The 15,538-nt window shown below is 39.0% G+C and overlaps 1 protein-coding gene across 1 annotated transcript in view; it reads left to right on the top strand.

The window, feature by feature from the left end:
- The first annotated feature begins 10 nt into the window (after window positions 1-10).
- The window catches only part of cfap61 (cilia and flagella associated protein 61), a 56,324-nt gene continuing 40,796 nt past the window's right edge, over window positions 11-15,538 (top strand). The window contains exons 1-16 of the mRNA XM_036582165.1: window positions 11-116; window positions 599-758; window positions 3,439-3,589; window positions 3,697-3,773; window positions 4,141-4,208; window positions 6,250-6,367; window positions 6,528-6,660; window positions 8,506-8,721; window positions 9,144-9,218; window positions 9,359-9,480; window positions 10,042-10,081; window positions 10,956-11,095; window positions 12,745-12,871; window positions 13,476-13,553; window positions 13,645-13,851; window positions 15,155-15,283. Coding sequence (XP_036438058.1) covers window positions 616-758; window positions 3,439-3,589; window positions 3,697-3,773; window positions 4,141-4,208; window positions 6,250-6,367; window positions 6,528-6,660; window positions 8,506-8,721; window positions 9,144-9,218; window positions 9,359-9,480; window positions 10,042-10,081; window positions 10,956-11,095; window positions 12,745-12,871; window positions 13,476-13,553; window positions 13,645-13,851; window positions 15,155-15,283 — 1,824 coding nt within the window. The 5' untranslated portion in view covers window positions 11-116; window positions 599-615. The remainder of the gene's footprint in view (window positions 117-598; window positions 759-3,438; window positions 3,590-3,696; window positions 3,774-4,140; window positions 4,209-6,249; window positions 6,368-6,527; window positions 6,661-8,505; window positions 8,722-9,143; window positions 9,219-9,358; window positions 9,481-10,041; window positions 10,082-10,955; window positions 11,096-12,744; window positions 12,872-13,475; window positions 13,554-13,644; window positions 13,852-15,154; window positions 15,284-15,538) is intronic.

The raw sequence follows: 15,538 nt of genomic DNA, 5'->3' as shown, positions 1-15,538 counted from the left end.
AGACGCCCAGCGCTGGACCCGCAAGGTTAGCTTAGCTTAATTTACTGGCGGAAATGCTCTATTACTGAGTTTGATTGAGTTACAGATTAGAGGTTTTCCTTCCACAGGATCGAAAGGTAACATCTGTCTTGTTTTCTCCTGACAAAACCTGAAAAACATCGAATAAGAAGCCAACTTAAGTCTCGCGGCAAATAGGTTACCATATAATGTAATGCACTTGAATAAGAAGAGCATTTACATCAATGTCCGTTAGCTAGGTTATCTTAGCTGGCTGTTTTTTATTTACTTTTTATTTGTTTTCATTACATATTTTATTTCTGTTTTATCTCTATTTCCTATTCAAGGCTTTATTTTTTCTGTAAAATACATTTATTTGTTCATTTACTCTTGTTAGTCTTTATTTGTTTCACCTGATCAAATTTAATTTGTAGTTTTTTCAATCCCTGTTTAAACTTGCTCGGCTACATTGTAAATGTAGATCACTCCCTCAGTGTACTTCCAAATTGTAATTAAGGTTGATTTATTGATGGATTAATTGATTGATTAAATGATTGATTGACTGAAATAAGTATGACACGTTTATTTGTGTGTATTTTAGTTGCTCTCTAGGAGAACATGACGACCATCACAACCTCCAGTGGCAAAGCTGAAACTGTGACTGTCAGACGCACTGAGTCCTCCGATGCTCAGCAGATCTGTAAGCTGATCAGCCCTGCAACGGTTGCTGTGTTTGGCAGAGTGAATGTGATCCACCTCTTGTGAGTACTAAACATTATTTGTATATTTATTTCAACATGTAGAGTTTTAACTCATAAGCAAAATTATCTGCCAATATAGTGGAATAATGTCTATAAATGTATAGAAATAAGATTTTACAGAAACAATTTTATTATAAGCAGTCAACAATCTTAAAATGAGAAATAATGGATATTGAATAGATCATTTTGCTTGACAAGATATTTTTTGTGATGGACGTTGTCTAGTGTGGACCAATCAAACTTTTTCTTTAGTTCGGTTTGTTTTGACAGATGTGAACACTCCACCCATATTCAGCACTAAACAGCTCAACCACAGTCTGCCAGAAATTGAGGGTCTTGCTGGTGCGAACACATGGATGCAATGGTTCATGGAATGTTTTTTAGTTTTGGTCAAGCAAAAATGTGTTTGATTTTTGGTCAAGCATCAGCAGCCTGATTACATCCAACAAACCAATCAGTCATAAAGAGACAGAGATGAAGTAAAACTTATTGTTGCTTTGATTGTGATACACATACATCTGTGATACATGTACATCTAAATTCACGACATTGGGTAAGATATGGTGACATCAAGAATGTATGTGAGGGATCAGTATGGATGTTATACAGTAATAGGCAAGTGAAAGTTAAAAAGTTTTTATTTTAGTACTAATGGACAGTATTTTTTGGCACTAATGGACGGAGGTCCTCAGCTACAGTTCTCAGACACAGTAATCTTGCACATGTGCTGTCCAAAAAGTAGTATGGAAAATTTGATTATATGGGGTGCAGTAGTTGGGGGGGTTCTAACCTGCAGGTGGGAATTAGCAAATTAAGGGGGAGGAGGAAACTGAGTAAAGATCAGTGTGTATAATCTGTTTTGTTGACTTAAATGAGATGCAGAAGTAAAAAAATGTGAGAAAGGACAACTTTTAACTTTTAGCTAAAGTCGAGTTGACTTAACTTGGTCAAGTGCATGGTCGGGTTGACTTAACTTGACTTAAACATTTTTACAGTGTAACGATACACAATTTTTGTTAGCCATCCTCTACCCCATACATCAGTGGTCAGTTTCTGACCACAGAGTCACTCTTGTCTGGACATTTTTGGGTGGCGTTTCACTCTGAATCTAGCAGTGACACTGACATTTGTAAAAACCCTAGCAACACCACTGTGTCTGATACACTTGTACCAGCGCCACACACACTATCATATCAGTGTCACTGCTGTGTTGAGAATGGACCACTACCCAAATAATATCTGGTCAGCAGCAGTGTTGTAGTCATAAACTGACCAATGACGAATGGGCTAGAGTGGGGCTCATGAACTGTGCAGCAACAGATGGACTACAGTTTACATGTACAGTGTAACTGTACACCCGGACCTATGAGGTAGGTGGGGCATAAAGTGGCCAGTGGGTGTATGTTGTACTTGACTGTATACTGATGAGCCAAAACAATATGACCACTCACAGATGAGGTGAATAACGTTGATTGTCTTATAACAACAGTGCATGTGAAAGTTTGGGATATATGAGATGTAAGTGAACAGTCGGTTCTCATAGCCGATGTTTTGAATGTTGTGACTTTGACAAGGACCAAATCCTTATGGCCATACGGCTGGGTCAGAACATCTCTGAAACAGCAAGGCTTGTGTTCCTGATTAGCACTGGAGAGTACAGACAGTGGTCTGAGGAGGGACAAACCACGAACCAGCAACAGGGTGTTAGGCGCCTTAAAGGCTCATCAATACCATCTGGTCTGACCAGACAGAAGGGCTGCTGTGGCACAAGTCACAGAAATTTTTAACAATGGTGTCACAGCACACAGCACATTATATGCTGCTGCGTGAGGAGTGGCATAGCTGCAGACCTGTCAGAAAGCCCATGCTAACCCCTGTTGACCATCAGAAGCGCCTATGATGGGTGCATGAGCATCGGAACTGGATCTTGGACCAAGGGAAGAAGGTTGTATTGTCCAATAAGTCCCATTTTCTTTATTATCACATATAATCACATATAATATTATCACATGGTCAGCCAGCCACAGGTGTGCTATTTAACAGACAAGCTGGTGGAGGGACTGTGATGCTCTGGGCAATGTTCTACTGGGCAACCCTGGGTCCAGGCATTCATGTGGATGTCAGTTTGACGAATGCTACCTACCTAAACATTGTTGCAAACTAGGTACACCCCTTCAAAGCAATAGAATTCCCAAATGGCAGTGGCCCCTTTCTGCAGGATACTGCACCCTGTCACACTGCACACATTGTTCAGAAGTGGTTTTAGGGACATAATGAGGAGATCAAAGTGTTGCCCTGGCCTCAAGATTCCCCAGATCTCAATTGTATTGAGCATCTGTGAGATGTGCTGAAGCAACAAGCCTGATCCGCAACAGCTCTACATCACAACCTACAGGGCTTAGAGGATCTACTGCTAATGTCTTGGTGTCAGATACCACAGAACACCTACAGAGCTCTTGTAGAGTCCATGCCTACATGGCAGGTCAGAGCTGTTTTGGCGGCACGTGGAGGACCAACAGCATATTAGGCAGGTGGTCATAATGTTTTTGCTCATCAGTGTTTACTGCACTATGTTCTCAGTTAAAATCAAAGTAGAATATATTTTTTGTAAGACTTTAAACAGAGATTTAGGTTAATGTATTCATGTATGTTATTTGTCTTTTTGTTTTTGAATTCTCAGAGAAAAGGCTAATTTGGCAGTGACTTTAAACACAGCAAAAAATCATATTCTTGCTCATGCTGCTTTCTTGGACCACCCCATCGGTGACCTGGTGGATCAGGCTTCATGGGAGGAGTTCCTTCAGGCCCATTTTGACGGCACAAAATTCACAGTAGGCAGAGACGTTAAGCAATGACGTATGTGATTCAATAAGGATGATGGATGCTGCAGTTTCATACCTGATACTTTGATCTCTTCCCCTTATGTTTATGTCTCTAGCCGTTGAATACCCTCTTCTTGCATCTGTTTGTTGCCCAGTCCAGCTTTTCAACTGGGAGCGCTAAAGAGATTGTAAGGTAAAATATAAGAATGCACATAATAGCCACCTACTTTATATGCAATGCACTTATACATTTCTGGATTTAATGAAAATACATTCAGCATTGTGAGATTTGTTTAGCGTTTCCGTGTGTTTTGACAATGATTTGCTTGAATAAGACAGACTTCTCTATAGTCATCCAGTTAGGCTGAGTTGAAATCTTGTTTGAGGCAGCAAAAATTACATTTCCACTGTGGCAATGTCTTCCTGTTTCCATTCGTGGCCCTTTGCATTGAATTCTACAATCTGATAAAGTTAGATTTTGCATTGCGAGCTTAAATGTTATAAAGGGACACAACGCAGGCCTTAATTGTAATCTTTTCCATTTTCTTCATCATTACCAGAACAGTCTTCAATGCCATCACTGAGCTGGAATACATCTGTCTGGTTACTCCTTACAGCAGCTGTCTCGGTAAGGAAACCAGACCATGCACTTCAGGCATTCTAGCCATCACTTTTATTTTGTCTATTCTGCATCTGCTTTCTGTTTAAGAGTTTATATAATATAGCAATAATTCTTTTTTTAGCTTCTGTTTATCTCACATAATAAAATAGGCCGCTTTTGTTACTGTGCCTGCCTTCACTTAATTTCCAGTCAAAACAGCCATGAAGGTATTTATTTTCAGCATCAAGGAAAAAAGCAGAAAACAATTACAGTGGTGTTCAAATGTCTAAAAATATGGGATATAAAAGTTATGACAAGTAAAATGAAGAAGAAATATTCAAGATTCTGCAATTTTTCCAAGTGACTATTCAAATTGACAACAACCATATTAAGGCCTTCGTACAACCCCGTTCCAAAAAAGTTCCAAAAGGACGCTGTGCAGAATGTAAATAAAAACTGAATGCAATGACATGCAAATAATGTAGACCTTTGTTTTTAAGTGAAAATAGTACAAATACAACATATCAAATGTTAAAACTAAGAAATTGCATTGTTTTTGAAAGTATATGCCCATTTTGCCTGTCCCAACTTTTTTAAAACATGTTCAAAATGGGCATATATTTTATCACCATTTTTAGTTTTCAGTGTGTCCACTCTTAACCTTTATTACAGCTACACATCCTTTCAGACCCATAGTGTTGCATCGTCGTCTCACAGTGGAAGGATGGACAGAAACACCTGTGGATTTTTTTCAGATCTGAAGCAGCTTGATTTTCTCCTCTCTCTCAAAGATGAACGCTTTAAGTGCATAAGTAACATTTTTTAGGAGTCATATTTTCTTTAATTTAAGATAATTTGCTAATTTCAGCTAATTTACGGTCACATAGGCATTCAATTGCACACACATAGTTTGTATAATCTCCAAAAAAAAGAATTGACCAAAGGAATGGGACTCTCTGGAGCAGCTGTGCATGAGCCTAAGTCTATTGTACCTAAGTCCAAACATTTAGCACCTATTTCAAAACTGGGCTGTGGAGTAGTGGAACTGCGTTCTGTGGAGTCCACCCAGTACCATTGGGATGAGTTGGAGTGATCCAGAACTAATCATCTAACATTAGTAGCTGACCTCACTAATGCTCTTGTGGCTGCAATCAAATCCTCACAGAAATGTTTGATTTCAAGCAGGTGTCTACAATGTACTGTACAACCTCTGTTCTGATTGGCTGACACCATTCACAAGTAAAATGAAGCACATAACATTTAAAAAAAGAGTAGAAAAATTAGTAGAAAAAAACATGAAGTTCGGCCTTAATTTATCAGGAATGTGAAAAAAAACGTCAGCCTCTACTTTTAGATGTGTAGATCCTTTGGAAGGCTGCAGTGATGCATTTTCTTCCTGACAGCGAGGAACAGCACAACGTTTAATCCTTACCACTTCCACTCCGATAACTCTGCTACAAACTGTCTGCAGGAGCAACACTCCAGATTGCTTCAATGTAATGAAACATGGCGGAGGCTTAACAGGTGGACATACAGTTGTGTGCAAAAGTTTGGGCAGCCCTGGTCAAACCTCTGGTGCATGTTTTTAATTTTCTAAGTGAATTTATTCATCATCTAGCACATCCTCTACAGTGTACAAACTTATAAATGGTGTTTTTTCTGCAGATTGTAGTGCACAATTTCTGTTAATATATTGGGAAAAAAATATAAAATATAAAATGTGCAATAACAGGCCAGATTTTATGTTTAACTTTTTCCCAATATGTTAAATTTAGCAAATAAACAGAATGTGTGCATAAAAATGTGCAGAAGTGTGTTGCACCCAAACTTTTGCATACGACTAGATGTAAATGCTGTGACATCACAACCATGATGAATTCAAAAAGTGCTTTTTGTGCAGCTTACTTTACAAATATGGACTGAGGAATAAACTATACATTTTGACAGTTTAACAATGTTTATGTGATGTATCAAACATAAAATTCACTTCAAAATGTGCCCTTTTATTCTGTCCTTTACATTGTTAATGTAGCCCTAGGTTTACACTCACTTGCATTTCATTTTCCAGAGCCAGCTCTGGTGGGCATTTTTGAGCCCATGTCTTGTGTTAAGGAGGGGGTCCAGTGTGCTGCATTTGTATGCCACAGACATAACTACTGCCCAAGGCTTCATGTGCGCAGAGCCAGGTACTCAAACATGAAATGCAGTATGCTTTTGCATCAGAGGTTTTGAGCTTGCATCACTAATTGCTTTATATTGTTGAAAAAAAGCATTAGCAACAAGCAAATTTATAATCCTGCCTTAGTTAGTCAATGTGTAATAAAAAAAAAACATAATGTCCACCAGAGTGGAGGACCATGATGACCTCACCGTCCTATTAGCGGAGCAGACCAAGGCTCTGGCTGGCTCCTATGGCCCGTACTTCCTGGCTGAACTCATTGAAGCCCAGGATGAGATGAATCACGTGGCGGTCTGCGAGGTTAGTAATGCTTGCCAAAAAACGTCCCACGAATATTCATGTGCTTCGAGCAAAGCGCATGCAAATGCAGCCCAATCTGGGCATCATCAGACGTTTCATTTGTAAATCACCATGGCGATAAAATCCTTGATATACTTTTGAATTGCACAGCAGTAGGTGCACTCAAGGCTGCAGATGCTTTTTTTGCGAAATGTAACTGAAATTGTGGCAGGGTGCACTCCCCCAGGAACGACACGATGACAGATCCACCCTCCCCCCCTCGCTGCGACTCAAGCTGACATGTGTTCATAGCAGCATATGGCAGATGAGAGCTAATGCCCAGCCAAGACATGCTCACACTCAGCATATTGTGTCCAGACATCTGTAGCATTTTTGCATTTTTTTGTTTGGGTGCGCGCTGAGCTAACGGCTCTACATTGCCCAGGAGTGTTATCAAAGGAACATCATGTTTTTCCAGAGAATGTCATAAATTATTACAGAGCTTTTTGTTGTTCTTCACACTGAGGGTTTTTAATAATTTATTCTGCCCTAAAAGTCTTCACGAACAGGGTTTTTTTTTCCGACGATTTTGGATGTTGAACATGGCAAATTAATAAATTTACATGTATTTAGCTCATGCTTTATACACAGTAAAGGTATGCAGTGAGGGAAAACAAGCCACTTTTGTTTTTGTTATTTAATATACTTGTAGTGCATTATATCCACTTCAGATTTACACACATTTTGACTTTGTGTCGAAAATATGAACAAAATAAGCATGTATATGCATAACCATAAACAAAGATTTGTTGTTAGATGTTAAAAAATGAAATTGATAGGGAAAAAGGTTTTCAGGCAGCACAAATGAATAATATTAGTACTTTGCTGCAAAGCCACTGTTGGCAGTTACAGCTTTAAGAAGTCTATGGTAAGAAGTAGCCTCTCGGCCAACCATCTTCACCTCCGTGTTGCACTCACAATTTCAAAATCATTCATACATTTCTCAAGTGACTCAAGTCAGGAGATTGGCTAGGCCATGCAAGTACCTTCACCATTTTTTAGAAACCAGTGTTGAGTTATTTTCTCTAATATCTTCGGTCCTCTAAGGTCTCCTGGTACATCACTCCATTCATGCAATGCCCCAGTACTGTTTGCAGAGAATCTGCCTTATGTCATGATGCTCTCATCTTCGCAAGTCACCGTGGTGTTGTTAGGATCATATCGTCACTGTCCAAAGAAAATGTATATCTTCAAAATAGTAGCCTTACAGGAGAAGGCAACAACATTCTTAACTTTTCACAAACCTTTTCAAAACATTCTTTTGCTTTTCTGTTGGTCCATTCAATATGAAATTTTCACACAATGTAAAGGACAGTTGCTGTCTTCAAATTATGTAAAAAAATGAAACTCATCAAAAATGGAGATGCACCTTTTTTTGAATAACAACGATATGCGCAACCCTTCTTTCTCCAAACGTGACAAGCTGAATTATTGCCAGTTCTATATTTGTTACACCTGAGCCGAATGCATTGTTCCAAAGCAGTTATGATTTGTCTAAATGCTTATGTGTAAATTTTAGATGCTCTCTGTGCTTCTTTTTAAGTCAAAAGACATTATGTGACCTTGGCACTGGTACCACCATACCTACTAGTTAAGCTAGAGTAACAAAGCTTAATATGATAAATACAATTATAAAATAAATAATAATAACAATTGGACTAGAAATATAATCATAGATTGTCGTTTGTTATGGTTAAGGTTAATATATGTAGGTATATATATATATATATATATATATATATATATATATATATATATTTATATTTATATATAAATATATATATTACATGTCTGTCTTTTTCTCAGAATGAAGGAATTGCAGTGGGCTGTATGAGTTTGAGTGGTGATGTCAACCTGAAGCTGCTCAACCAGTGCTTTGAACTCGGACCATTTAATGGACTGCTAAAGGAAAATCCTGACCAAACAGTGGACTCAGGACAGACACTGATGGACAAACCCACAGAGGAGGACACTGAGGCTGCTGAGCCCCAAAACCATCTGATAAAGTCAGAAAGCAAAGAGGTGACTGTTAACTCCTTAACCCCTTAAGCCATAACTGCAGAACTTGCACATTAGTTTCATAGTAGTTTAATAATTTGTATTAGTTGCTGAATGTTTCATAATAGTTACTGAATAACTTATAGCAGATATTTAACAAGTCACATTAGATACTGAATAATTCACAGTAGTTACTGAATAATTCATAGCAACCGTAACTGTTATTTGTACTATTAAGTGGTTGTTATTCAGTTAATGCATCTTTATTATCCCTTAAATGTGTAAGTGTTTCTCCAACTGTTCATATACCTTGTAAGTGACAATACAAATTAATCTACAAACTGCTTGGATAAAACTTTGTAAAACTGTTAAATACTTTTACTGATTAAATCGAAGAAATATATATTAATCTGTTGTTCTTTGCTTATTTGAAAACGGTCTTTCAGGTATTCCAGAGGCCTGATGCAGACAGAGCTGAGAAGGGGTCAGACAGCTCAAGAGCATCGTGTGACATGCCTGAGGTCAGAGTTAAATATTAAAGGGCCTTTCAAAAATGTTCCCAAAATATATGCTTTTAAAGCATGTTTGGTCTTTTTTTAATCTAACATTGCCAAAGAATCATTTTAAATCACTTTGCCCTTTCCATACACCTTTGCATTAGGCCAAGCCCATTAGAGCAGGCACAAAAGACTACACAGGATCCAGCGTGGGCTCAGAACAAGCACAGTCTCCTAATGCTTTCTGCATTCAGCTCTTTGCCATCGACAAGAGGTTTGAAATAAGGTGAGTTCAGCTGAAGGGCACAGGCACAAGGCCCATTCCTCCAGCACATACACTGCCCATTATATTACCCACCCCTGAAAGTTTTTCTAAGTATTGCCAGAGCAAAGAGCATTTATAGAACCTCAATACTATTTAATGAGTGTTTCCATTGGCGAAATATTGTGCATGGAAAGAACACAAAAACTCGTACCTCTCCTGGCCGCGCTCCAGTGCCTCTTGGTTAAGAGCCGTTGTCGGGCCGGGGGGAAACTGATTGCTAGTTGGCTCCTGCTGGGCCCAGCTTTCTGCGCCTTACTACCCAGCTGTTGCGGAATATGGAATCCATTCCCTCCCCGCAGAGAGTGAGCATGTAATTAATGAGTAGAATGCTTAAAGTGACAGCGAGATGAGTGCAGAGGAGTTGAGTGGAGACCAGTAGGCAGATTGGTTGGCTGTTCACACTGACGTTAGCATCCAACATGGCAAGTTTTCACTGTTTCTCAACAAAGAGACGCCATGCAATCAAACTTTCCACCATTTCACCACCTTCCTTCCACCCTCTCTGATTTTATTCCCTCACAGATCAGTGGACTTCCTGCCTTACGTATTCAAACTTTTCCCAGTGAGTATACTTGCTCAAGTTCAGGACAAATTAGCCCAACATGTTCCTACTTACTGTAGATATTTATTGGTTTAATCGTAAAGCTGTGTCACGCACACTTTTTTCTGGCCACAGATCCAGATTGATGACGATCCTCTGCACCTGTTCTTTTGTTGCATAAATAATGGTATTAAAAAGGACAACAATTGTTCTATATGGGCATTTAAATCACGTTTTCATCAGTAATGTGACAGAAAATGCTCTAAATGATAATGATAAAAGGCTTAATTTATGTCCATGACAGACCACTATAAACTATACAACCCAGTTTATTCAGTATATCTGCCTTCTACCTTCTGTCATTGGCCATTTTATCAGACACGCCTAGCATATAGGGCACTTTGTAGGTTTCCAGTTACTGACTGTAGCATATCTGTTGCTGCACAGTTTATCAGCACCCCTCTACTCCATCCATCAATAGAAAGAGACCACCGTAGGACCATCGTTAACCAGATATTATTTGGGTGGTAGATCATTCCAGGAGGGACTCTGAGGTCTGAAAATTACCACTGCTAAATGTATATGGATGACTAATACAAACTATGCAGCAACTGACAGGCTATAGTGTCTAACAGCAAGGTGGATCTATGAGAGAGAAAGAGAGTACTATTCACTATTCACTATTCGTGTGTTTAGTGAAATAAATCTCTTAGCATAATATTGAATGTCTGTTATGACTGGAAATTAAATAAATGACAGGTGGTCTCTGACTTTTACACAATAATGTATATAAGACTGTTCTGTGTACCCCTCTCATTCTGAGGCAGGTCATTACGTGTGTGATTTTTAAGGTGTTATTAAGTGTGTTGTGTGAGTTTTTGTACTCGTTTATCAGGAGAGGGACTTCTGCATTATCTCAGTTCCTAAGCTGGCTCCAGAGTTTCCTCTGCTGCAGACCTTTCTCAGAGCGGTGCCTCATCACTCCAGCAGCCTGCCACAGGAGCTTTACATCTTCCACCGCTCAGGCCTGCTCAAGTAAACACACACAGACACACACAAACACAGACACACACACAAACACAGACACAACAAAGAAATGCAGATGGCACTGATCTGATATCATATCGGTATGAGGCTGATATCAGCAGAAAATGCTGGATGGGATTTTGGAGGGAATAAAGGAATGAAAGTGATCCAATCCAGTAACAAATCTCTCATGCAACAGTGCTCACTCACACTGTGTGATGTGATGTGGTTAGCTGTGTAGTTCTTCCTGTGAGGTTAAAAGAATAGACGAGAGTAACTAGAGTAGTTTCAGCATGATAGGCTTATCTTAAGTGCTAAAAATAGCTCTTTTTAAAGCTTAGCTGATTTTAAAGAAGAAATGTGAGATCTGTGTCTTTATCAGCTGATACTCAAGGATTTGGTATTGGAAAAGTGGTATTGTGCCATCTCTATAAAAAAATCATAAGAAAACATTTTTTTTCAGTTCTTATGCATTTATTTTTTACATCATTTGACAGTGCCGACTGCTCTAGATATAATGTAGAAATTGATAAATGGACCAATAAACCTTTTGAAAAGCAAACTTTTTATTTTCCTTGTCATGTTAACAGATGTTAAGAATGCTTTTCTTTGTCTTATGTAGATCATTCTACTAAATTTGTTCAAAATCAGAGTTGAAAACACATTTTTGACTTTTAACTGACTTGGGCTTTACCATAAGAGCGACCCAATACCTTAATTATGTTTTTTTTATTAAAATAAATGATTGAACACTCCATTTTTCACTAACCAAACGATCATAACACTACAGAAACTTTACCAAATGTTTCGGCAGTGACTGTTTAGATAGTGAAACTCAGAACTCAGAAATGCTGGTCAGTGCTTGACTCACCAACACGGCTTTGAACAGCTGTACACACATAAAATCATGATATTTTTTCATTGAAACACAAAAAGTTTACTTAATTGCAGAAAATGTGTTTCGGTGGTGACAATTCCTAATGTTCCACACTGATTTTCAGACTTTTTGGACACATTTTCTTCGAAACAATGGGATTGAACTGCTCACCATGTCGCCATGAGGCGTGGCTAAAATAAGGCTCCACCTATGGACTAAAACTCTGTTTCAGTAGTGACATGAAAACATGCGACAGCATTTTTTAATTTTTTTTTACATTAAACTTATTATAAATCTAAATCTTTCAACTTCACTTTTAAAGAAATCAAACAGATCTTAAAAAACATTAGAAAGAAAAAAGGAAGGACATATTATTTATACAGGTGTAAATATAGGGGTTATGGTTTGGTACAGACACCTCCCAATAGAAAGTCCTCCATAAATGATGATTTTGTATATATTTAGCTTATTACTATCTGAATTAATGCCCTGTGTTTAAGGAAATCATAGCATAATCCTTCTAAATATCTAAGATCTGAACATGTAGTCCTTTTTCAAAAAGTGCTTATTACTGTGGGACTGCAGTTTGAACTAATTCGGTAGAATGGTTCATATAGTTACCGTTTCAGAGATATGAGGTCATCTTACTACTGAAATGCAGAATTCCTTAAGTAACTTATCTATGCACTTCCTGCCTGTTTCTTTTTTTATAAATAAAATTTGATTCTAAAGATATAACAGTTTGATTGTTGCATTTCTCCACTGCTCTTTACGCTTGCAGGACGCTGCGGGTGCGTGTGCCGGTGTGTGACGACATGGCTGCCGTTCAGAGACTTGTTCAGAAACTCAACCTGCATGAAGCTCTGTTGGAAGATCTGGATACATTCTTCAAAGCTCGGCGAGATCCAGTCAGTCATTAATATCATGTGGGCGCAGACGATAATCTGTATGGCTAATGATCTATTATCTACAGCCCACGTGCCAAGTCAGGCCCGTGGCACAATGTTATTTGGCCCGCAAAAATATTTTAATTTTCTATTAATATTAGCCCATCTCACTATGAGCTGCACTACAGTTCCCTGCATGCACTGCAACATAATTTGTGTTCCCACCCCCTCCCTCAACAACGATCTATGGGACAGCACCACAAAATAAAAAAAGATGGCAGGTGTCTAGTTGAAGCGAATGGGCAGTTTTTAAAAACCTACTGTCATTGGAGACATTTTAAGAGGTTTAACAGTTTTCTGCAGCTAATGTAGTCTACTGTTTTATCTAAAACAATTGGTTTTTAATTAAAATGATTTTTCAAGTATTCAGTGCCTATTTTTTACCGATGTAGATTTGGCATATTTTGAATAAACAATGACCCATTCAGGTCATGGCAAAATGTAAGTAAACCTAAAATAAAAACACAGCTGGCCTACAGACTTGTTGAGATTTTTTAATTTGGTCCTTTTAGTAGTTGAGGTTGACACCCCTGATCTTCAGCAAACTTTTCTCTTTCACCCTCAGGATGGAACACCTATTCAAGCATTTGTAGCTGAAGCTGAAGGACAGGTTGTCGGAATAGTAATCATTAGAAATGAGCAGGTAATTCAGTAACAGTTACCCTGCGAGAGTCATATTAAAAGGCAGCTCATGATCGTAAATTTACCTTATTCTCTGTCCTCAACTCCTGCAGGACATCGAGTACATCCGAGCCAACTACAACATTGAGAACTTTGTGTATTTCAGTCATTACCAGCGTGAGGAGCACGGCCAGCTGTGCCATTTCACCCTCAACTCCATCTTCCAGCACTATGCCAAACACTTCCTGAAGGAGGCGCTGCGTCTGGCACACAAATCCTGCCTCTACTACCCCGTCTACCCCTCTAACTACAGCCAGAGGGTGAGGAACCTGCAGCAGTCTGGATCTCTTTACCGCAGCGGTGCTCTAACTCACATTAACAACAGCACTGTTCTCCCTCTCTCTCTCTATCTCTATCTCTCTCTCTCCTCTCTCTCTCTCTCTCTCACTCTCTTTCCCTCTTTCTTTCACACTGTCTTGTCTTTCTTTCTTATTTCTTATTCTCTCTCCATCTTTTTCTGTCTCTCTCCACCTTTCTCTGTCCCTCACTCTTTCTCTCTTTAACTTTTTCTTCCTCTCCATCTTTCACTCTTCTCTGCTCTTTATACCTTTCTCTCGATCACACTCTTTCCATCTCTTTTCCTCTCCATCTCTGTCTCTGTCTCTCTTCTCATCTCTCTTACTCTATCTCTCTCTCTACATCTTTTTCTCTCTCAATCTATTTCTTTAACTCTCTCCAACTCTCTTTTTCTATCTGTTTCTCTCTCCACCTCTCTCTCTCTCTTGCTCTTTTTACATCTCTCCCTCTCTCTTTCTCTTGCTCTTTCTACATCTCTCCCTCTCTCTTTCTCTTGCTCTTTCTACATCTCTCCCTCTCTCTCTTGCTCTTTTTGTTTCTCTCTCTCTCTCTTTCTCTCTCTTCCTCTCTCTCTCTCTCTTTGCTCCGTGTTTCTCTCTTTTTTGCTGTTTCTGCGTTTCTCTCTCTCTTTCTCTCTCTGGCTTTTTTTGCTCTTTCTACATTTCTCTCTCTCTCTCTCTCTCTCTCCTCTAATGCTATGATCTGCTCTGGAGGTCCTCTCTCTCTCTTTCCTGCTAATTAGCTCAGACAAACATGAGCCAGATTGAGGGATGATGAGGTGTAAATAGAATTATGGTAAACTAACAGGTGGGTTTGTGTTGTGAAGAGAGCGTGCCAGCCAGCCCTCAGCTAAAATACAGCATTCAACAGTGTGTCATATGAAGCCTTTTACACATCTCCTCTCTTACCTCACAGCGATTCACTGTGATTACAGTTCTTCTAAATGATTCAGTGCATCACGGATCTCAGACTGCATCATGACTCAGATATGACTGAGAATAACTTTAAAAACACGCTGACAGTGTATTTCATACACACCTGGAGGAGCTATATACAGTAGTAGATTAAAGACTATTTTTTTTTCCTGACATAAGTATCCTGACATGGTTTTTGGCCAAAAGTGAACCCATATTTTATTGAATGTTATTGTAATTGATTATAATTGGCGCCACAGTAGTGAAGTTCTCTGTAACTTTGCCCCAGCTCCTACACCTTGCCCTCATAATTCTTTATGAAAACACTTTTACATTATGTCTGTTTTCCCAGAATGCCTCTGCCCATTCCCTGACGGCGGTGCTGAACTGCATGGTGCCAGTGCGTCCTCGCCGCCAGATCATCTACCCACTGGAGGAGCTGGACATTAACGCTCCATCCACACTGATCACCAGAGAACAGGTCAGATGGGATTTGTCTTTTCATACCGATCTAAAACTTCCAACTCAAATCCTGACAGGTTTGGTTTTTTGTAATGGAAGAGAATGTAATTGAATGAAATTTCATACGACTTCCAGGGTGTGATGCTTAACGGCAATCATGACTGGAAACAGGTTGGAATCAGGTTATAGCTAACATATTTCCAATAGAGTATCTCTACAGGAGAAGGTAAGAAAGCTAACGTTAATGTAACATTTTTGTAAAGTCATTTTAAAA

The sequence above is a fragment of the Colossoma macropomum genome, unplaced genomic scaffold (assembly GCF_904425465.1).
Source record: "Colossoma macropomum unplaced genomic scaffold, Colossoma_macropomum, whole genome shotgun sequence".
Lineage (NCBI taxonomy): Eukaryota > Metazoa > Chordata > Actinopteri > Characiformes > Serrasalmidae > Colossoma > Colossoma macropomum.
Note: the sequence above shows the minus strand (reverse complement) of the source record. Positions and strands in the feature narration are given on the sequence as shown.